Here is a 23,162-nt window from a genome sequence, read left to right as displayed (position 1 = left end):
GAATAAGAATAACTAGGAAGATGTCCGAAAGTTGTCTACGTGTGGTGCGGTGGACCTGGGCACGACATTTAATGGGGGAATAAGGGGAAGGTCGGCTCTACTGATTGTTATTTACATGCAATGGGACTAGGGAATGGGGGATTGGGGAAAGTTGGGGAGTATTGGAGAAAATAGGGGAATATTTACAAGCGGATATGGAGGCCAAATTCCATATTCGCAACATTGCACCCTTCTCTACCCTCGGGGCGTCCCGACCCGATAAATTTTTACCTACTTTAGTGTGGCACGCAATGTAGTTCCCTCTACTATTAACTCTACCCTGAGTGCGACAGTTTTACAGATATTCACAAATGAGTAAATATGTCCCCCTGCGACGTTGCACCCTTCTCCTCACAGAAACACACCCACAGGATAACCGAACCCGGAAAGAATTCTCAAACTAAACATACAGCCGGTAGGGAGCATTATTTACAAGATTACGCTGATATCTACACTACGATCCAGGACCTGTTTTTGGAGGAACACATGCAGATGTTATGCATAGAGAGAGCGCGCTTGCCAGCATCGATACACCAACCCACGAGTGCTCTGTGGCCGACGGCCTTTAATAACGTGCAGAGCACCCTTTCCCAGCATCAAAAGCACCACCCCACCACCAATCGGTGCAGTCACCATTGTTCATTGGAATAAAAATAAATTCGACAACCCCTAACCCTGCAGGTGTCTCTTGCTCTTCTTGTGGTGCACTTGGTGTTAACTAAAAGTGGTTCACCTGTATGGCATAGGTGCCACGTTGACCCATAGGTCCATCCCCGGGTGGTGCTTGGCCGCAAACGAACTGCGGTCCATTGTGGGTGGCCACAAACATTGCGGTCCATATGGTGTATCGATCCCGGCAGCAAACAGCGAAAGTGCAGGCCCACAACTGCGCAGCCAGCACCTCTCTCTCCTCTCTCTCTACCCCAAAGCCAGATCCTCGGAGGTGGGAGACAAAAGAAGCAGACAAGCGAGTAAGGTGGTAAGGGCGCAAAAGTGCACGCAATGTAAGGTGATGCACACTGGGGGCACATGGGAACCAGGTGAGACAGGTACGTTCCTATCGTACGCCCCCCCCCACCAGGTAACCTACATGGCCCCTCCCTTACCCCTTACTGCATCCACAAAACACAACACTACCCATAAACATCTACTTTACAAATCAACAAACATCCCTACTGTCTTCCCCGTTCCTCCCATATACCAAATTCGTCTTCTCTCCCTCCTAACCAATCAAATTTGCCATTTTCAACTCTCATCAAAATTTGCCATCTCCAACTCAACATCATAATTTGCCATTACCAATTCATCATCAGTCCCTCCTAGGGAGGGAGAGATGGAATCACCCCAATGTCTCATCCACGTCGTGATGCGTCTCACAAATCCACACAGCGATTCATCTCCTGCAACAAAACAAAGAAAACACAGGTGTGGAGTCATCATCATCACCACAGGTAAGTGGCTGCGTATGGTGCGACAGGTTCATCAATCCTAACTATTTCCTAAATGACTTTAACAACTTTACACTACCCGGGGTCTTTCTCCGGCCAAACCATTGGCCCTCTTACACTATGGGTTCTAAAAACCAATTCCCATTGGCCAAACTGTGGTGCTTTTCAATTTGGGGTCTCACTCCCCCGATTCATCTCCCGGTGCCCTCGCACAATTTCCGGGCTGTGGCGTGTACCTCTCCCAGCGGGTCTACCCACCTGCACACCTCCACCACTGCAGTTGCCACCCGAGCTTACCTAGCTCCTCACCCTAACCTAACTAACTGGGGCAGGCCCTCTGGCGCTCTCCCCACTCGGTGCCCTCTCTGGCACTGGGCTACCCGATCCACACCCGGGATCCTCAGGCACCCACTCACAACTACCGGCTCCCAGAGCCCACCTGCGGCCTCACCTGGCCGACATCCTCACAGTGGTGGAGTGCCCAACCAACTACACACACTAACAGGCTACACGCCCAGCCATTTCCACAACACTAATGCACCCATCCACAACACCATTCTGCAACCGCACCACAAATGCCAATATCCAACCACAATTTACCTGTACCCTCTACCTAACACTTACACTACCCGCCCCGGGTACTCGTGAAAGGGGTCCACTCTTCCCCCATCCACACCTTCGCACCATGCACACCACTCCGTACCACTCACTCCAACTCTCTCCACACACCTGTACCTGCACACCTGTGCTCTCACACCTGGTGCCACCTGCACCCTTCTCTCCCCAAGCGCATTCGCGCTGATCCACACACTCACTACTCATACACTGCTCCACACACCTGTCCAATTGCACACCTGTGCAATCACACCTGTTCCATCCTCACACACACGGCATCATCTCAGCTAACTACTCCCTTCTGAAACTTGCGCTTCCCAGTCGTCCCTTTAAACTATTGCGCTCCCTCGTCATTATCATCCATACTAATCTACCTGCGTCCCCACTACAGGTATCAGTCACTAACTAAACTTAACGTTACCTAATGTCATCTTCTAGATCCCTACACACAATATCCTAACCCACCCGGGCTAGTTTTCACTGCCATACACCCCATAAGCTATTGCTCCTTTGCCCCCCACCATGGGAAGGATGGTGGATTTGCCATCCCACCACATCGGGGGTCTCTCACTACCAATTTTGCACATCAAATTTCAACAAATTAAAAATTTGCCAATCACGGCCCATCATCTGCCAATTACTACTGCCAATCCTTTGCCAATCATCAAATTTTGTTTTTCTCTAATTTTGGGTCCAAAACACTAACCTCATCACCCAGTCGACTCACTAATACCTCTCGGTGCGCCAATCCCTGTCCAAAGCCCGGCTTCGTAAAGCCAAGCAATGGATGCTGGTTGTTTTGTGCCAGCGGCTGGACACGTCCGGTACTCGGTGCAGGGACGGGGGTTTACCCGTGCCGAGATCCCACGCACCCCCTCGGCGTGGAGCGATCCAATGTCCCGATCTCGACCTGCCGGCACGTCTCCACAAAACGTGGTCGCCATGACGACCCTTCCTATCCAGCTGCCCGCTCCACCTAGTGGAGCCTGGACACGGCCGTTCAAAGCGAGGCCCGGCACGCACCGAGGGCCCGCTTCGGCTAAAAGTCGCTCTAACCTCTAACCCGTGTAACGTCGATGCTTCACCTGGACGCTTACACCCCGCAGCCGGTTCCTTGCTCACACATCCAGCCGTTTCCATGCTCCTCGTACCTTTCCTTACACACCCAGGTACCCTCATTCCACTCACAGCCTTGGTCACACACCTGACCACCGAACACTTCGGCACACATTCGTTGCTCGCACACCTCACCAATACACCGCTTCGCGCCCCCTCCTCGGTCACCTCCTCTGTGACAATCACAGGTGTGCCCTCATTCGCACACCCAACCACGTGCCTCACCACCAACTCCAGCGTGCATTCCCACTCACGCTCTACCATTCCAGGTGTGCATCCTTCCATCCCAGGTGTACATCCTCGCTCACCTGTCACAACTAACTCACGCTCCATGTCACTCTCACTACTTTCACCTCCACTCGTGACAACGCACTCACCCTTACTCTTGACAGCACACTCTTTCCCCATGCACCTGTCCGTCACACACCTTTCTCGCGCACACTCTCCCGTTACACCCTCTGTAACACTCACCACAGGTGGACACTCTTCCTTACTTCTGACAGCGCACTCTTTCCTCATGCACCTGTCCGTCACACACCTTTCTCACGCACACTCTCCCGTTACACCCTCTGTAACACTCACCACAGGTGGACACTCTTCCTTACTTCTGACAGCGCACTCTTTCCTCATGCACCTGTCCGTCACACACCTTTCTCGCGCACACTCTTGCGCACACTCTCCCGTCACACCCTCTGTAACACTCACCACCCCGCGCTTCCACGTGCTCCCTCGCACACGCGCTACGACCGACTCACTCTCGCCAGCACACTCACTCCTTGGCACGCACTTTTTCCTCACACACCCCAGAGTCGGACTTTCTTGCACACCTCCATTTTCGCACACCAGACCTGTCGCACACTTCACCAACGGCCTCTCACGAACACCCGGGTCTATCTCGACCCCCAAGCCTCTTAAATCACCTGGCGCATCATACGCACGACCATATTGGTCACCACTTACACCGGGTCCTCTTCCTCTTCGCTTCTCCTCCATCACCTGCGAATCCCTCATCCGGTTAACGAGCACATCACGATCCAAACACAGACTTTGGACCAATTCTTTTATCTCCTCTTTTATCTCTTTGTTATCCCCTCTCCGTCGCTTCTTAATTTCGCTCACCCCTTCTTCCACTTCTTCTAATTTGTGCCTCACCTCTTTTATTCCCCGGTACGTCTCCTCAAGCTCGTCCTCCAAGGCTACCTTGACCGTTTCCATGTGCGTCCTCACCTGCCGGTCCTTCGTCTCCATTACCTCTATCACCTCGTCCAACCTCGTTGTCAGTCCCTCACGTACTATCTGACATTCCCTCTTTGTCGCTATTAAGTCGTTTTTTATGTCGTTTTGTGTCGCTTTTAAACCTCCTAATACTGCAGTGTTCCTTTGAACCTGCTCCGTTAGTCCTTTTTGTCCCTCCGTCAGCTGTTCCACCTCCTGCGTCAGGTCCTCTATGCCCCCTTGTAACTTTACAGTCCCCTTTCTCACCTCCTTTTCCATGTGCTCCTCACAGTGCCTCACCTCCTCGCGCACTCCTCCGACCTCCTCACTCACTCCTCTTCTGATCTCCTCTCCCATCACTTGCATCTCCTGCCCAGATGCCACCCTCATCTGCTCCATTTCCTCCCTGTGAGCATCCAATTTGGTTTCTACCCCCATTCTGACCCCCTCTATCTGCTGCCCCATTTGGTTAACTTCCCTTTCCGCTTGGTCCCTCATGTCCCTCAATTTGCCTTCCATGGTGTTTTCTAACCCCTCTAACCCATTTTTCACTCCCTCTATTTGATTCTCCTGGGCAGCCATTCTATTTTCTACCCCCTCTAACCCATGTCTCACCTCTTTTATCCCATTGTCTAACCCCTCAAAATTTTTGTCTAACTTCTCAAAATTATTGTCTAACTTCTCAAATTTCATGTCTAATCCCTTAAAATTATTGTCTAATCCCTTAAAATTATTGTCTAATCCCTCACTGGTACCCCTCGCTTCGTCCCTCATTACCCCCAATTGCTCACTCCGAGCCCTCGCTTCGTCCCTCATTACCCCCATTTGGCCCTCCAATCGCTCACCCAATCGCTCAATTTGGCTCCCCATACTCATCTGTACAGCTGCCTGTAGCTGCGCAATGAGGGCCTGTATGTCAATCGGCTGCATGTTAAAGCCCGTTGATACAGCGGGCTCGGCTACCGCGTGCTCTTGCGAGGCGCCATTTTGCGTGCCTGCTACCCTCGCTGTTTCGCTCTCCTCATGTCCCTCAATTTGGTCCTGGACCGACCCTGCTTCACTCTCCCCTACCGGACCCCAGCCGTCTTGATCCGCCATAGCGCGACTTGCAAAATTCGAGTTTCGTAAAACAAATCCAAATTTTTTTTTTTTTCGTTATAATTTCGGCGAGCGCAGTAACCGCGCTCCGGATCGATTTCGTCGAGCGCAGTACGCGCTCCGAATCGATTTTCCCTCCCAAAATTTGGGCCTAACTAATTTAGTCCCGGGTCCGAATCTCACTCCTCGACACCAATTGTTACCGTACTAACACAATTGGTGTCCAAAATTTGGGCTAAATAAATTTAGTCCCAGGTTCGAATCCAACTCCTGACAACCAATTGTTACAGACACGACTTTGATGTTAAGGTGGGCCGAGCGGAATGGCCGTCGTGTCCGCACAAATTACCCGATTGTACTCGAACGTTGACGAAGCCGCGCCACGCTGGCTCAATAAGGAAAAAGAAGACACACGGCTGAATTATAATGACAGACACCAGGGATACGGTTCTCAAGACCTCCGGAGGAGATTATATTCGTGCGGAAGGTCAGATTACAGGGACGAGAGGTACAACATAGAAAGACAAGCACTTAGACACAATCTTATATTATTCCCGGACAGACGACAGACAAACGGGACAACGGCTGACTCACACGGGGGTTGATGGCAGGAAAGCGGGTATCGATGGCTCAAGGTGCACTCTTGGCTCAAAGCAGGGTACACGGTTCGGTCCAGAGATGCGGGGAGGTCTCGTCGCAGCGCTCAGAGGTGACGTTCTTTCTCAGGCCTCTCCAAACTCAGGCGCATCTGTTTCAGCGCTCGCAGGTCCTTCTTTCTTCCAGCTGGGGGCGCATCTGACATCACGTCCGCTACGTGGCCGCGTATATCCGGCGGGGAGTGACACGCCCTCGGCTCGCTAGCGCCGCCCCAGATGGAATCGGTCCGCCCTTCTGATTGGGTGCGGGGGGTTACCAGGCTCCGCCCTTGAGGAGGAGCTGACAGCCAGCCCCTCCGTGGTAACCCCGTGGAGCGCGTGGTCAATGGCGCTAATTGAGCCGGTGTGAGGACGCATCCTCCCCCGCTCCGCCGCCATCTCCTCTGTTGTTGTTGTAATTGTTGGGGAAGAAGATGGAAGGAGGTATGGGAAAGGTCCTAAACTCACTACTGATGCCATATAATCACATTCTGGTGCAACGAAGAGTCATAATTAATGGAGACGAGGCCTTAACTGACATAGAATAAGAATAACTAGGAAGATGTCCGAAAGTTGTCTACGTGTGGTGCGGTGGACCTGGGCACGACATTTAATGGGGGAATAAGGGGAAGGTCGGCTCTACTGATTGTTATTTACATGCAATGGGACTAGGGAATGGGGGATTGGGGAAAGTTGGGGAGTATTGGAGAAAATAGGGGAATATTTACAAGCGGATATGGAGGCCAAATTCCATATTCGCAACAATATTGTCTGGGCCATTTTAGGATTTGTGTGTGGAATAAGCTAAGATTTAGTAATTTTTCAGCTTTTTTTTGTTTTGTTCCACTGCAAACCAAAGAAATACAAATGTGGATAACAAAATATTTTTTTATTTCAATAATTTTCTGGAAAAAATGGTGAATTATTTGAAAAACGTGCAAGGGTGGAATGTAAAAAGTGCAATGGAATCTCCTGCGATGAAGCTAACTCCGATGGCCTTTCACTCACTCACCGCAGGCAGGTTGGTGGTCTTTCTGTCTTCTACCGACTCCTCTCCGGCCTTGCTCCCCCAGCTCTCTCTGTGCTCTGTCCCACAAATATTCCTACAGGTCGCACAAGATCTGCCAGCAATCCTCTTATGGTTAAAACTGCCAAAATCTAGGCTCTCTGCTCACCTTCACTCTTTCATTCCCCTTTTCTCCCACCTCTAAAACAAACTCCCCCACTCCCTTCAATCCCACTCCTCCCTCCAGGTCTTTAAAACAGCTGTTCACCACCATCTCTTATCTTCCCCCATCCAAAACCTTGATCTTTTCTACCCCCGCTAATTCACCCCAGATACATTTTTTTGAAATTCAAATTCTTTCCTGGATGTCCTTGCAGTGTCCATATGTTTTATACCTCTCCCACCTCCCCCCAAGCCCTCTCCTTCCCACATTTCTCTCGATGTCCTGCTCTCAAATGTTGTGTTTGTGTCCTTCTCCCTCTCTCCCCATCTTGTCTACCGCTCCCCTTATTTTGTGTTTTATGTATCGGTTTGAATTTTTGTGTGATTAATGTTAGCTCTTTCACGAGCCTCGATCTTGTATACAAAAAAAAAAAAAAAAAAAAAAAAAGGGTTCCAACATTTTTAGCCACGACTGTATATCTACATATCTGGGCAGTGTCTGTGTTGTCACTGAACTACTACCTCAAACCTTTGTTTCCCTGGTTGTGAAGTGTTTTTAATAACGTGGTGGTGAGGTGTTTTTAATTACGTGGTGGTGAGGTGTTTTTAATTGATACGATTGATTGGTATATAGGCCGATACGTATCGAATACATCGTGCGAATTTGTTTCAGATGTTACTTCAACACCGTGATTAATCATCGATTCCGTCCGCCATTATGGCTCACAGAGCTCGTATATGCATCAAGTGTATTGTGTGAGCTGTCAGAACTATAGTGCAGGCCCCATGGATGGAGTAATATAGAATTCAGTTTAGAAGAGATATTAAAATGGATTTGAAAGAAAAACCTCGTTCACAAGCCCGAGAACTCAAAATGCTCGGAAATCACAGACAGACACACTACAGTCTACAAACTAAAGAGTTCATAGAACACCTTACTCCCGCAGTGTTGAGAAAGAAGGACATGGGTGGGGTCTGCAAGCAGAAAATTTGATTTGTGTTGCCGATGTCAAATGCCGAAATATTTTGGCCAAGTCCTGCTAAACGGAAGGTTTTTGAAAGTGCCAAAAGGCGATTTGTGTTCTACAGTGCCTATACAGGAGAGCAAACCTATACAGCATTCAAATTTATAATTAAATCAAAATAAAACAAGAGGGAGAATTGCTTTGCAAAGCATGTCCCCTTCCCAGTTTCAGATCAACATGTCAAAGGGTTAAGTGGAAAAGTCTGGAAAACTGACCCATGAATAATATGTGATATTTTCTAAGTTCAAAAAGGGCACAACTCTGTGAAAATTGGTGAAATGCCCAAAAACTCAAACTTGTTAGACTGCGACTTATCATAACAAAGCCATGTACCAAGTTCCAGTTGAATATGTTAAAGGGTATGGAAAAAAATGTACCGAAAAACCACAGGTGGGACAGACGGATGGACAGACAGAGACAGAGAGAGCAAACCTGTAGTCTCCTCCAGGTAGGCGACTAAGATTTAAAAGGTTGTAGAAAAAAAAATTCGGAAGTTTACCGCCGTTGATGCAGCGTCTTTTACATCACCTTATTTAACACGTTACGTTAGTTATTAGTGCCTGTTTGTCACCTTTACGACGTCCTTAAAAACAATAAGCTTCCTGTTTGGAATGATTCCCGATTTTGATTGACTGCCAGACAGGCAGACAGAATAAGAAAAGTATCTCGCTCCTCTCTGCGCACGTGCGATCGGGTACATATTCAGAGCCAAAGTACTGATAAACTACAGGTTTGTTTTCCGATTCGTGTTCAGAATGTTACATTCAATTTAAATCAAGTCGTTCCTCGATCATAAACTCACGTTTGTGGACAGGACAGACAGACAAAGTGAACCAAATGCTTCACACCACTTTTTGCTTAACACCACGAGTGGGGAAACAATAGAACAAAGACACATACAAGACAAATATGTTCAACGAACTGTATTAACCACAAAATGGCCGAACTATATTGTGGGTCATACAGTTTGTTGAACAGCATTTGGCTCGTCTCTCCAACAACTTTTATCAAAACAAAACGAGTTCATCTGTTCAGAGGTTTTTATGTTTTGCTGACAACAATCACATATGAAAGACCAGTCCAGTAACATTACAAAAGTGAGCCTTCAATGACAGACAGCAAGGGATGTTTTAATGGCGAAAGTAACTAAAATGATCATCAAATTCTCCTCTGCACAAAAGGCTTTCTCGAAACAGCTGAAGCCCCGCAGGGGACCAATCGAGACAGAGGTATAAATAATGAGGGTGTAAGTTGATGCGAGACCCGAATAAACCGTGGCGGGGAAACATTCGCTGACGACAAAAGGCACTTGCAACATGCTCAGACGAGGTTTGCCATGGCATTGGATCCTGCCCATAACAAGTACAAGTCAAGGTTTACAAAGGAAAGCGGACGACGTGACATGGACAACAACAGACCATAAGGCCGTGCCAAGCCCTCCTTCCTCTCGGTAAAGCTCAAAGAGCATCAGTTTTGAGAAAAGCAAAGCGGCAGGCCTACCTTGGCATGCCATGCCTACCTACCTAGTGCACCTAGGTCTGCATAGGCCAACATGCGACACCATTTTGTTTTACGTGGTCGGGAACACCAGAGTTACCTTGTGACTTCGATGCAGAGACCACGGTCACTGAAAAACGTGATCAATCAAAAAACGAATTTGGTAAGAACGTTATCAAATGAAGAGTAACAATCTACATTTCAAAATCTCCACAACGCTCCGGACCATTACCTAGAATGAAGATCCCACATGATGTCAAACAATTTCTACCTTTTAAAAAGTAGTTTTGTTTTTCATATGTGGGAACAAAACAAATATTTCCACTTGAATTGCAAGGCAGCATCTTGGAAAGAAAAAAAAAACAAAGAAAATATATTTCAAAATAAAATACATCCAATGCAAGGTCTAACTAGAACGGGCACTCGGTAGAGCGCATACCTTCGCCGCAGCTACTGTTCTGTACTTGGCATGGGAGTGTAGGGAACAGAACAGTGAACAGTTTTGACCTTTTCGTGACCTTGACCTTGACCTTTGACCCGATTGCTCCCAAAATCTAATCAAATGTGTCCCGTATAATAACCAATCATCCCACCAAATTTCATGCAATTCGGTTGAATACTTTTTGAGTTATGCGAATAACATACACACACACACACACACACACAGACATACAAATAAATACACAGCGATCAAAACATAACCTTCCGCTTTTGCGAAGGTAATAAAGTCAAAACAGTTATAACAATAATTAAACAAAACTACCTGAACCTATTGACCAACACCTTGGAAAAATAGACACAATGGGTACTGGTATCTGCACAATAAGGAATTGGAAGCAGGCCAAGCATATACAGGATGGCAAAATCCGCAGGGATTGCACAAGGTCTTCAATGTTTTAGGAAACCGAGCACTTTACCACCACCATTTCCTGCTACCCATCCACTACCTACCACACATGTTCGCCGTTTTAACTGAACATTCTGACACCCGCCATAAAGGGGTCGATCTTCCTGGAGCAAAATCTGAGAAAACGGATGTCTCCGCCTCAATATTGAACCTTGTGCTACTCTTAAAGGCCGTCGCTTCCATCGACCGATGAAAGATACATAATACATCCCGAGATCCTGCTATTTGCTCACACAGTGAATGCTGAGACCTTTTTCTATTGAGGTTGCACAGGGTATATGAAAAGAATGAGATCGTCCAGTTGTCTCTACATCGAAACATGCGCCAGCAGGTGGAATGCAAAACTGGTGGAACAGCCGCAAGCGGCTGTCCATCACATACCAACTGTTCAGCTGAGAAAGATTTATATCAATTCACAACTGAAGTCTCAAAATGGTCACCCGACACACCCGCCATACCTGTAATAGCGTGACTGCAGATAAGTGGAACAAACGGCCTTCGAAACATGGGAAGCTGAGCCAAAGTCGATGACCTTTACTCGGAAAGGCTGCCGTATGGGGTCGACAAGCATGATGTTTTCAGGTTTGAGATCAGCATGAATTAGGCCCAAGCTTTTCAGTTTGGCCAATGCTGTGGCCACCTGCTTCAGCACTGGTCGTACAGCCCAGAGACCCATCGGCCGGAAACGGCCTCGTTTCAGGAAGTCGTAGAGACTGAGCGCGAGTAGCTCAAAGACAAGGCAGGTGTGCCCACGATGTGCAAAGCATTCGAGTGCACGAACTAGGTTCCCATCATCGCCGTCAGTGCTCGCAGCTGCCAACCGTGCCAGAATACCCGCTTCAACCCTGGCTTGCCGTGCATAAGATGCTGGACGCCGCTTCAAAACTTTAACTGCCACTTGGCGCCCTCGATGACGTGCCTGGCATCGTGCCACCTGCCCAAATGTTCCGCGACCCAAGAAGCCGAGGACCTCATAGGCCTCGGTGGGCGAAACCAACACGTCACGTGGCACCAGTCGATAGTCTCCTTCCGCATCATCTGGAGAGCTACTCTCTGGGAGTGCAGGTTCTGGGCCTATAATTTCTTCGGCCTCATAAGGCAAAATGGCCGGAGGACATAATGGTACCGGTGCCTCTGTCAAGCAGCAATTTCCTCCCATACCAACTGCAATAAAGTTCCCCTCCATATCCTCACTTTTTCTCTTCAATCCACCTCGATGTTCTGAATCCCACCCTAAAGAATCCATGCAATAGGGCGCGGGCATGATGGCGAGCGAAGATTGTTGCGGCATCACGCAGCCTGAGTCGATATCAGGTATCTGGCCTACCCCGAACCTGGCTCCCGGCGCAAAGGCCATGTTAGAAACTGTGTACGCCGTGAAGGAGGGATCGGCGAAAGCAAAGTGCCGTTGCGCCTGCGGAGGTAGCTGGCCTCCATATCCTGCAGCGTCGGTTGTAAAGCCATAAGTTCCCATTGGAGTATGTGGTAGGATGCTGGGTGCGGTAGGGCCGTAAGGGCAGGGGTAGGCTGCCGCATGAGAGTGCCCTTCAAGTTTGAGCTTCTTAGCTGCAGCGTATGGTGGCACATAAGGTGGGCCTTGGTCAAGTTGGATAGCCATACCTATGGAGTGGCAAAATGGAGAGGTTTGAGATTAGGAATATCTACCGAAAACAACTCGGGGAGAGGAGTGGGGATAATACCTCTCATAGCTTATCATTTTATACAATGGACGACAGGTAGGTTTACATAAATGGTGGAATGTGCAATTATATTGCTTCATAAACATAGACTAATGCCCAACAACACAACATATTCCAAACAATGGAACATCCTTGGAACTGCATCATTGTTCTTTATTGTTCTTTTCTGTGTAGATGGCAAAAAACAATTTATAAAAATAATTCCATATTGTGATAATATATTTGCTTTTAGCAGGATATGGGGGAGAGAAAGATGGGGAAGGGAGGGGAGAGAAAAGACATGGGAGAGAGGGGGGACAGAGAGAGATGGGGGAGAGGGAGGGGGAGACAAGGAGGAAAGGAGAGAAGTGGGGGAAGACAAAGAGAGAGAGAAAGAGAGACACACACATACAGAGATATAGAGAAAGACACAGAGATATAGAGAGAGACACAGAGATATAGAGAGAGGCACAGAGATATAGAGAGAGACACAGAGATATAGAGAGAGACACAGAGATAAAGAGAGAGACACAGAGAGAGAGACACATATATATATATATATATATATATATATATATATATATATATATATATATATATATATATATATATATATATATATGGAGAGACACATAGATATATAGAGAGACACATAGATATAGAGAGAGACACAGAGATATAGAGAGAGACACAGAGATATAGAGAGACACAGCTATATAGAGAGAGACACAGATATAGAGAGACACAGATATATAGAGAGACATATATATATATACTAGCAGAGGTACCCGGCTTTGCACGGGAGTGGGAGGAGGAGGGGAGGGGGAAGAGGAGGGGAGGGGAACGGGGGGGAGGGGGGAGGGGGAAGCGGGGGAGGAGGAGGGGAGGGGGAAGAGGAGGGGAGGGGAATGGGGGGGAGGGGGAAGGGGGGGAGGGGGGAGGGGAAGGGGGGAGGGAAGGGTGCGGGGGTGCCCAGGGGAAGAAGGGCCCCTCCCCTCCCCCTCCCCTCCCCCTCCCCCCCCTTTCCCCTCCCCCCTCCCCTCCCCCTTCCCCCTCCCCCTCCCCCTTCCCCCTCCCCCTCCCCCTCGTTCCCCTCCCCTTCTCTTCCCCCTCCCCTCCTCCTCCCCCTTCACACCAGGGGGGTTGACTCAGCCTGTCATCCCACCGAGGTCGGAAGTCGGAACTCATTGTCGTCAAATAAATGTAGCCTGTATGTTTCACTCTTTGTCACATGCCGTTGGTCCCATGTCAATCGGATGAAGTTGAAAAATTAACGTTACGAAGGTTCTCTGGGACGTACTGATTCCGAATAATGAAGTTGAAAAATTAACGTTCCGAAATACGCTAATTACGCTAACAGAAGCGCTGGAGGGAGCACTGCGCTCCCTCCCTTAGATTCCCTCCCTCTTCTGCTAGCGCTAATTACGCGTAACACACTAATTTTAAAACCCGAAGTTTTTTTAATTTTAAGGTGTGCTGTAGTCAGAAGCGCTAGAAGCGCTGCGCTCCCTCCCTTCGAATCCCTCTCTCTTCTGCTAGTGCTAATAATACGCTAATTTTAAAACCCGAAATTTTTTAAATGTTTATGTCTCCGTGACATTCCTGGGACCATCCCGAGTCGAACAGTACTTTCCGCTCGCAAATCCGTCCACGGGTTCTCGAGATCTTAGAGATCATAGATAGATCAGGATACAGACACAGAGGCCAACTCTACTTTATATATATAGATACAGACTTGGCATTTAATATGGAATTTTTTTTTTGTGGGGGTGAACTTACTTTTCAAGATGACTGAGAACCAAAAGTTCATTGGAATTATGTTGAAATTATTAGTAGATTTTGTTAATGTGACCTTTAAAAGAAACAAAAACCACATTTGATATTTTGAAACAAATAAATTGATCCTTGAAAGTGATGTAAACTGATATCGAACTCAATTCATGGACAGTACTGTGTTAAACTTCTGTACGTTTTCAGGAAGTATCTCTTTATTTTGCACATTAGCCAAATTTCTTTTTAACAAAAACAAAAGTTAAATTACGACTGGGATTACGGACAGTAAAATTACAGTTCAATACTTCGTGTAACCGCCACGAGCATTCAGGAGAGCACGTACACGTTGAGGCATGCTGTTGACGAGATTTGCCAAGGTTTGGACAGGAATCGCTTGCCATGCAGTGACAATAGCCTGCTGCAATTCACGCACAGAGGTCGGCTGCTGGTCCAAGTGGTCGATTTGACGCGTTAATTCTGCCCACAAGTTCTCTATCGGATTCATATCCGGGGACATGGCAGGCCACTCCATATGCTCTACACCACGGTCAGCAAGAAAGTGTTGGATCGTGCGAGCGCGATGAGGCCGTGCATTGTCATATTGGAAGACAAAGTTTCCTCGAAAGGCTGCACGAGCAAATGGAAGCAATGTTTCTTCCAGAATGGCCCTGTACTTGAACTGGTTCAGGTTTCCATTCAAAACAACCAGGTCAGTTTTGCCCCGTGCATGAAAAGCAGCCCAAACGGTCACCCCACCACCTCCAGCTTGGACTCTTGGCACTATACAATCTTTGTTGTAGGCTTCATGCACTTGTCTGCGCACTCGGACGCGGCCATCTTGACGATAGACCAGAAATCTAGACTCGTCACTGAAGATCACGTGATTCCAGTGTCCTGGCTGCCATTGACGGTGCTCTCTGGCCCACTGCAATCGGCGCCTGCGGTGTTGTCTGGTCAGGCGTGGCTTTCTCAGGACACGCCTGGCACGATAGCCTGCTTGAACCAGTCGTTCGTTGACTAGCCTTCTGGATACAGGCACATTTGTCAGTTGCTGCCACTCAGCCCTAAGCCGATTAGCTGACTTGGTATGGCCATTGCGGACTAACCGGTGCAGCTGGCGATCATCCCTCCTTGTGGTTCTGCGGGGACGTCCTGGCCTTGGTATTGGAGTAGGGACACCCCTCTGAGCATTTCGTTTCAGGATCTTTGACACCTGACCTTGAGTGATGCCATACTGCCGAGCAATAGCACGCTGTTTCATGCTGTAATTTCGTAAAGCCACCACTCCATGACAAACAGCATTGTCGAGTTGACGGACCATCTCCAGAGGAAGCGGCAATAACTTTTGTAGATGAGCAGCAGTTGTTTTCCACTAATACAGAACGCAACAACCCTTGTATACCCGACTGTGAAGCCAATCATCAAATGCACCTGTCCGTACATTTTGCCATGCCACCTGTGATATAATCCTGTTGTTGACTTCTTGCTGCGACAGACAATCAGTGACATGGTTCTTTTAACAAATAAATCACCAAAGTGTAAAAAAAACTCACCAGACTGATATACTGAGTTAAGAAAGTAAACCCAAGTCAAGGAAAAAATATATTCCACATTAAATGCCAAGTCTGTATATAGAGAGAGACACAGAGATACAGAAAGAGACATATATATAGAGAGAGACACATAGATATAGAGAGAGAGACACAGAGATATAGAGAGACACATAGATATAGAGAGACATAGATATAGAGAGAGACAGAGATATAGAGAGAGACACAGAGATATAGAGAGAGAGACAGATATATAGAGAGACACAGATATATAGAGAGACACAGATATATAGAGAGACACAGATATATAGAGAGACACAATTATATATAGAGACACAGATATATAGAGAGACACAGATATATAGAGAGACACAGATATATAGAGAGACACAGATATATAGAGAGACACAGATATAGAGAGACACAGATATATAGAGAGACACAGATATATAGAGAGACACAGATATATAGAGAGACACAGATATATAGAGAGACACAGATATAGAGAGAGACACAGATATAGAGAGAGACACAGATATAGAGAGAGACACAGATATAGAGAAAGACACAGATATAGAGAGAGACACAGATATATAGAGAGACACAGATATATAGAGAGACAGATATATAGAGAGTCAGATATCTAGAGAGACAGATATATAGAGACACAGATATCTAGAGAGACAGATATATAGAGCCACAGATATATAGAGAGACAGATATATAGAGAGACAGATATATAGAGCGACAGATATATAGAGAGACAGATATATAGAGAGACAGATATATAGAGAGACAGATATATAGAGAGACACAGATATATAGAGAGACACAGATATAGAGAGAGACACAGATATAGAGAGAGACACAGATATAGAGAGAGACACAGATATAGAGAGAGACACAGATATAGAGAGAGACACAGATATAGAGAGAGACACAGATATAGAGAGAGACACAGATATAGAGAGAGACACAGATATAGAGAGAGACACAGATATAGAGAGAGACACAGATATAGAGAGAGACACAGATATAGAGAGAGACACAGATATAGAGAGAGACACAGATATATAGAGAGACAGATATATAGAGAGACAGATACATAGAGAGACAGATATATAGAGAGACACAGATATATAAAGAGACACAATTATATAGAGAGAGACAGATATATAGAGAGACAGATATATAGAGAGACACAGATATATAGAGACACAGATATAGAGAGACACAGATATATAGAGAGACACAGATCTATAGAGAGACACAGATATATAGAGAGACACAGATATATAGAGAGACACAGATATATAGAGAGACACAGATATATAGAGAGACACAGATATATAGAGAGACACAGATATATGGAGAGACACAGATATATGGAGAGACACAGATATATGGAGAGACACAGATATATGGAGAGACACAGATATATGGAGAGACACAGATATATGGAGAGACACAGATATATGGAGAGACACAGATATATGGAGAGACACAGATATATGGAGAGACACAGATATATGGAGAGACACAGATATATGGAGAGACACAGATATATGGAGAGACACAGATATATGGAGAGACACAGATATATGGAGAGACACAGATATATGGAGAGACACAGATATATGGAGAGACACAGATATATGGAGAGACACAGATATATGGAGAGACACAGATATATGGAGAGACACAGATATATAGAGAGACACACAGATATATAGAGAGACACACAGATATATAGAGAGACACACAGATATATAGAGAGACACACAGATATATAGAGAGACACACAGATATATAGAGAGACACACAGATATATAGAGAGACACACAGATATATAGAGAGACACACAGATATATAGAGAGACACACAGATATATAGAGAGACACAGATATATAGAGAGACACAGATATATAGAGAGACACAGATATATAGAGAGACACAGATATATAGAGAGACACAGATATATAGAGAGACACAGATATATAGAGAGACACACAGATATATAGAGAGACACACAGATATATAGAGAGACACAGATATATAGAGAGACACAGATATATAGAGAGACACAGATATATAGAGAGACACAGATATATAGAGAGACACAGATATATAGAGAGACACAGATATATAGAGAGACACAGATATATAGAGAGACACAGATATATAGAGAGACACAGATATATAGAGAGACACAGATATATAGAGAGACACAGATATATAGAGAGACACAGATATATAGAGAGACACAGATATATAGAGAGACACAGATATATAGAGAGACACAGATATATAGAGAGACACAGATATATAGAGAGACACAGATATATAGAGAGACACAGATATATAGAGAGACACAGATATATAGAGAGACACAGATATATAGAGAGACACAGATATATAGAGAGACACAGATATATAGAGAGACACAGATATATAGAGAGACACAGATATATAGAGAGACACAGATATATAGAGAGACACAGATATATAGAGAGACACAGATATATAGAGAGACACAGATATATAGAGAGACACAGATATATAGAGAGACACAGATATATAGAGAGACACAGATATATAGAGAGACACAGATATATAGAGAGACACAGATATATAGAGAGACACAGATATATAGAGAGACACACAGATATATAGAGAGACACACAGATATATAGAGAGACACACAGATATATAGAGAGACACACAGATATATAGAGAGACACACAGATATATAGAGAGACACACAGATATATAGAGAGACACACAGATATATAGAGAGACACACAGATATATAGAGAGACACACAGATATATAGAGAGACACACAGATATATAGAGAGACACACAGATATATAGAGAGACACACAGATATATATAGAGAGACACACAGATATATAGAGAGACACACAGATATATAGAGAGACACACAGATATATAGAGAGACACACAGATATATATAGAGAGACACACAGATATATATAGAGAGACACACAGATATATATAGAGAGACACACAGATATATATAGAGAGACACACAGATATATATAGAGAGACACACAGATATATAGAGAGACACACAGATAGATAGAGAGACACACAGATATATAGAGACACACAGATATATAGAGAGACACACAGATATATAGAGAGACACACAGATATATAGAGAGACACACAGATATATAGAGAGACACACAGATATATAGAGAGACACACAGATATATAGAGAGACACACAGATATATAGAGAGACACACAGATATATAGAGAGACACACAGATATATAGAGAGACACACAGATATATAGAGAGACACACAGATATATAGAGAGACACACAGATATATAGAGAGACACACAGATATATAGAGAGACACACAGATATATAGAGAGACACACAGATATATAGAGAGACACACAGATATATAGAGAGACACACAGATATATAGAGAGACACACAGATATATAGAGAGACACACAGATATATAGAGAGACACACAGATATATAGAGAGACACACAGATATATAGAGAGACACACAGATTATATAGAGAGACACACAGATATATAGAGAGACACACAGATATATAGAGAGACACACAGATATATAGAGAGACACACAGATATATAGAGAGACACACAGATATATAGAGAGACACACAGATATATAGAGAGACACACAGATATATAGAGAGACACACAGATATATAGAGAGACACAGATATATAGAGAGACACAGATATATAGAGAGACACAGATATATAGAGAGACACAGATATATAGAGAGACACAGATATATAGAGAGACACAGATATATAGAGAGACACAGATATATAGAGAGACACAGATATATAGAGAGACACAGATATATAGAGAGACACAGATATATAGAGAGACACAGATATATAGAGAGACACAGATATATAGAGAGACACAGATATATAGAGAGGCACAGATATATAGAGAGGCACAGATATATAGAGAGACACAGATATATAGAGAGACACAGATATATAGAGAGACACAGATATATAGAGACACAGATATATAGAGAGACAGATATATAGAGAGACACAGATATATAGAGAGACACACAGATATATAGAGAGACACAGATATATAGAGAGACACAGATATAGAGAGACAGATATATAGAGAGACACAGATATATAGAGAGACACACAGATATATAGAGAGACACAGATATATAGAGAGACACACAGATATATAGAGAGACACAGATATAGAGAGACAGATATAGAGAGAGACACAGATATATAGAGAGACACACAGATATATAGAGAGACACACAGATATATAGAGAGACACACAGATATATAGAGAGACACAGATATATAGAGAGACACACAGATATATAGAGAGACACAGATATATAGAGAGACACACAGATATATAGAGAGACACAGATATAGAGAGACAGATATAGAGAGAGACACAGAGATATAGAGACATAGAGACACAGATAGAGAGAGATAGAGATAGAGATAGATAGAGATAGAGACAGGTGGGGAGAGAGAAAAGGGGGTTGGGTACACACAGACGTACACGTACACACACGTACACACACACACGGTTCGAGTCAACAAGTCAAGGCGTTCTGATCACAGAGCCCGGTCTCACCCACACTGGTAAATATTTCCCCATGAGCTAATGAACAACTCCCGGGTAAACAAGGAGGCAGAAGTGATGATCCTTGGAGTGCCCACCCTGCATACCCCTCCCACCCAACCCCCACCTACTCCTCCGGGTATCACAGCTCCGCAGGTTTGGAGCTACACAGACCGTTTGAAGTTGGAACTGGAGGAGTGAGACTGGAGACGGACATTGCGGGTTCAAAGCCTGAGGAGCCGTGTGGAAACAGAATGTCCTGGACATTGGGAAACATACAGTGCCTCCATTTTATTAAGCAACGCGGCATACCACGTACAGTCGTGCTGGTCACGATACGTCAGCCGTGCACGTCGGCCGTGCAAACTCACGGTACGTCCGCCGTGCAAACTCACGTCAGCCGTGCACGTCCGGCCGTGCAAACTCACGGTACGTCCGCTGTGCACGTCCCGCCGTGCAAACTCACGGTACGTCCGCAGTGCACGTCCGGCCGTGCAAACTCACGGTACGTCCGCCGTGCACGTCCGGCTGTGCAAACTCACGGTACGTCCGCCGTGCACGTCCAGCCGTGCAAACTCACGGTACGTCCGTCGTGCACGTCCGGCCGTGCAAACTCACGGTACGTCCGCCGTGCACGTCCGGCCGTGCAAACTCACGGTACGTCCGCCGTGCACGTCCAGCCGTGCAAACTCACGTCCGGCCGTGCTGGTCACGGTACGTCAGCCGTGCAAACTCACGATACGTCAGCTGTGCACGTCCAGCCGTGCAAACTCACGGTACGTCCGCCGTGCACGTCCGGCCGTGCAAACTCACGGTGCGTCCGCCGTGCACTTCCGGCCGTGCAAACTCACCGTACGTCCGCCGTGCAAACTCACGGTACGTCAGCAGTGCACGTCCGGCCGTGCAAACTCACGGTACGTCCGCCGTGCACGTCCGGCCGTGCAAACTCACGGCACGTCCGCCGTGCACGTCCAGCCGTGCAAACTCACGGTACGTCAGCCGTGCACGTCCGGCCGTGCAAACTCACGGTACGTCAGCAGTGCACGTCCGGCCGTGCAAACTCACGGTACGTCCGCCGTGCACGTCCGGCCGTGCAAACTCACGGCACGTCCGCCGTGCACGTCCAGCCGTGCAAACACGGTACGTCCGCCGTGCACGTCCGACCGTGCAAACTCACGGTACGTCCGCCGTGCACGTCCGGCCGTGCTGGTCACGAAACGTCAGCCGTGCACGTCCGGCTGTGCAAACTCACGGTACGTCCGCCGTGCAGTCCGGCCGTGCTGGTCACGATACGTCAGCCGTGCACGTCCGGCCGTGCAAACTCACGGTACGTCCGCCGTGCACGTCCGGCCGTGCTGGTCACGATACGTCAGCCGTGCACGTCCGGCCGTGCAAACTCACGGTACGTCAGCCGTTCACGTCCGGCCGTGCTAGTCACGACACGTCAGCCGTGCACGTCCGGCCGTGCTGGTCACGTCAGCCGTGCACGTCCGGCCGTGCTGGTCACGACACGTCAGCCGTGCACGTCCGGCCGTGCTGGTCACGACACGTCAGCCGTGCACGTCCGGCCGTGCTGGTCACACGTCAGCCGTGCACGTCCGGCCGTGCTGGTCACGACACGTCAGCCGTGCACGTCCAGCCGTGCAAACTCACGGTACGTCAGCCGTGCACGTCCAGCCGTGCTGGTCACGACACGTCAGCCGTGCACGTCCGGCCGTGCTGGTCACGACACGTCCCACAGCCTCACGTGGTTCGGTGGTGCCCGAAATAGTGAACCCACGTCCACGCTCACAGCACGGTCCCCACTTTTGACACATAAACAAAAACAACAACAACAACAACAACACCAACAACAACATAATAGGCACAACAGAGCGCGCCCGCCATCGCTGCACGTCGCGGCCTCAACCGTTGCGCAACACGAGTCGCTCAACTTTGTCTCCTGACGCCTGGAACAGGCCGAGTCCAGAACCCAAGAACCCGGACCCGGGAATGGTACCAACCTTGCTCGTACACGGGAGCCATCCACAGCCGTGCGCGGCATTCCGCTTCGGCTATGAGTCGATCGGCCGGGGACATGCGGGAGAGCGCGCAGTCCGTCCGGAGGTTACAACGGCCATGGCGAGGTCGGGCCGGCGGGAAGGGAAAAGGGGCTGGGAATGGGACGCGGCAGCGGCAGGCGCGCTGACGCAAACACGCACGCACGCCCACCACAGAAGAGTGAGGTGGGGGTACGCACCATACGCTACGTGATTAATTTATGTTCCAGACGTGGCTGGATATTTTGTGGTTGTATTGGCTTTGGAGTGATGGACGTGTGCGAAGTTCCCACTAGGAACAACTGCGTGCGGGATTCTCGAGCACCGTGTGGAATTGAGGAGAGCGACGAAGAGGGAAGGAAATGTTGGTGATAGAACGACGAAAGAACAGACGATGGTGATGGAGTCAGAGAGGAGTGCGAGATGAGGATCGACAGGGATAGAGGGATGGATGTGGGCTTGATCGAGGATGGGGAAGAGAGAGGAATGTAAGGGGGAAGAAGAGAGCGAGGAAGAGAGGGAGGGAGGTGGAAGAGAGGGAGGGAGGGAGGTGGAAGAGAGGGAGGGAGGGAGGTGGAAGAGAGGGAGGGAGGGAGGTGGAAGAGAGGGAGGGAGGGAGGTGGAAGAGAGGGAGGGAGGGAGGTGGAAGAGAGGGAGGGAGGGAGGTGGAAGAGAGGGAGGGAGGGAGGTGGAAGAGAGGGAGGGAGGGAGGTGGA

General features: G+C 47.2%; 1 protein-coding gene across 1 annotated transcript in view; it reads right to left on the bottom strand.

Annotated features, from left to right (window-relative positions):
- LOC137432306 (homeodomain-interacting protein kinase 2) overlaps nt 1–22,573 on the bottom strand; it is a 134,540-nt gene extending 111,967 nt beyond the window's left edge. The window contains exons 1-2 of the mRNA XM_078783010.1: nt 22,411–22,573; nt 11,222–12,383 (exon numbers count right to left, since the gene is read on the bottom strand). Coding sequence (XP_078639136.1) covers nt 11,222–12,383; nt 22,411–22,486 — 1,238 coding nt within the window. The 5' untranslated portion in view covers nt 22,487–22,573. The remainder of the gene's footprint in view (nt 1–11,221; nt 12,384–22,410) is intronic.
- Nucleotides 22,574–23,162: the final 589 nt, after the last annotated feature.

This window comes from Myxine glutinosa, chromosome 8, assembly GCF_964187855.1.
Source record: "Myxine glutinosa chromosome 8, kmMyxGlut1.1, whole genome shotgun sequence".
Classification (NCBI taxonomy): Eukaryota; Metazoa; Chordata; class Myxini; order Myxiniformes; family Myxinidae; genus Myxine; species Myxine glutinosa.
Note: the sequence above shows the minus strand (reverse complement) of the source record. Positions and strands in the feature narration are given on the sequence as shown.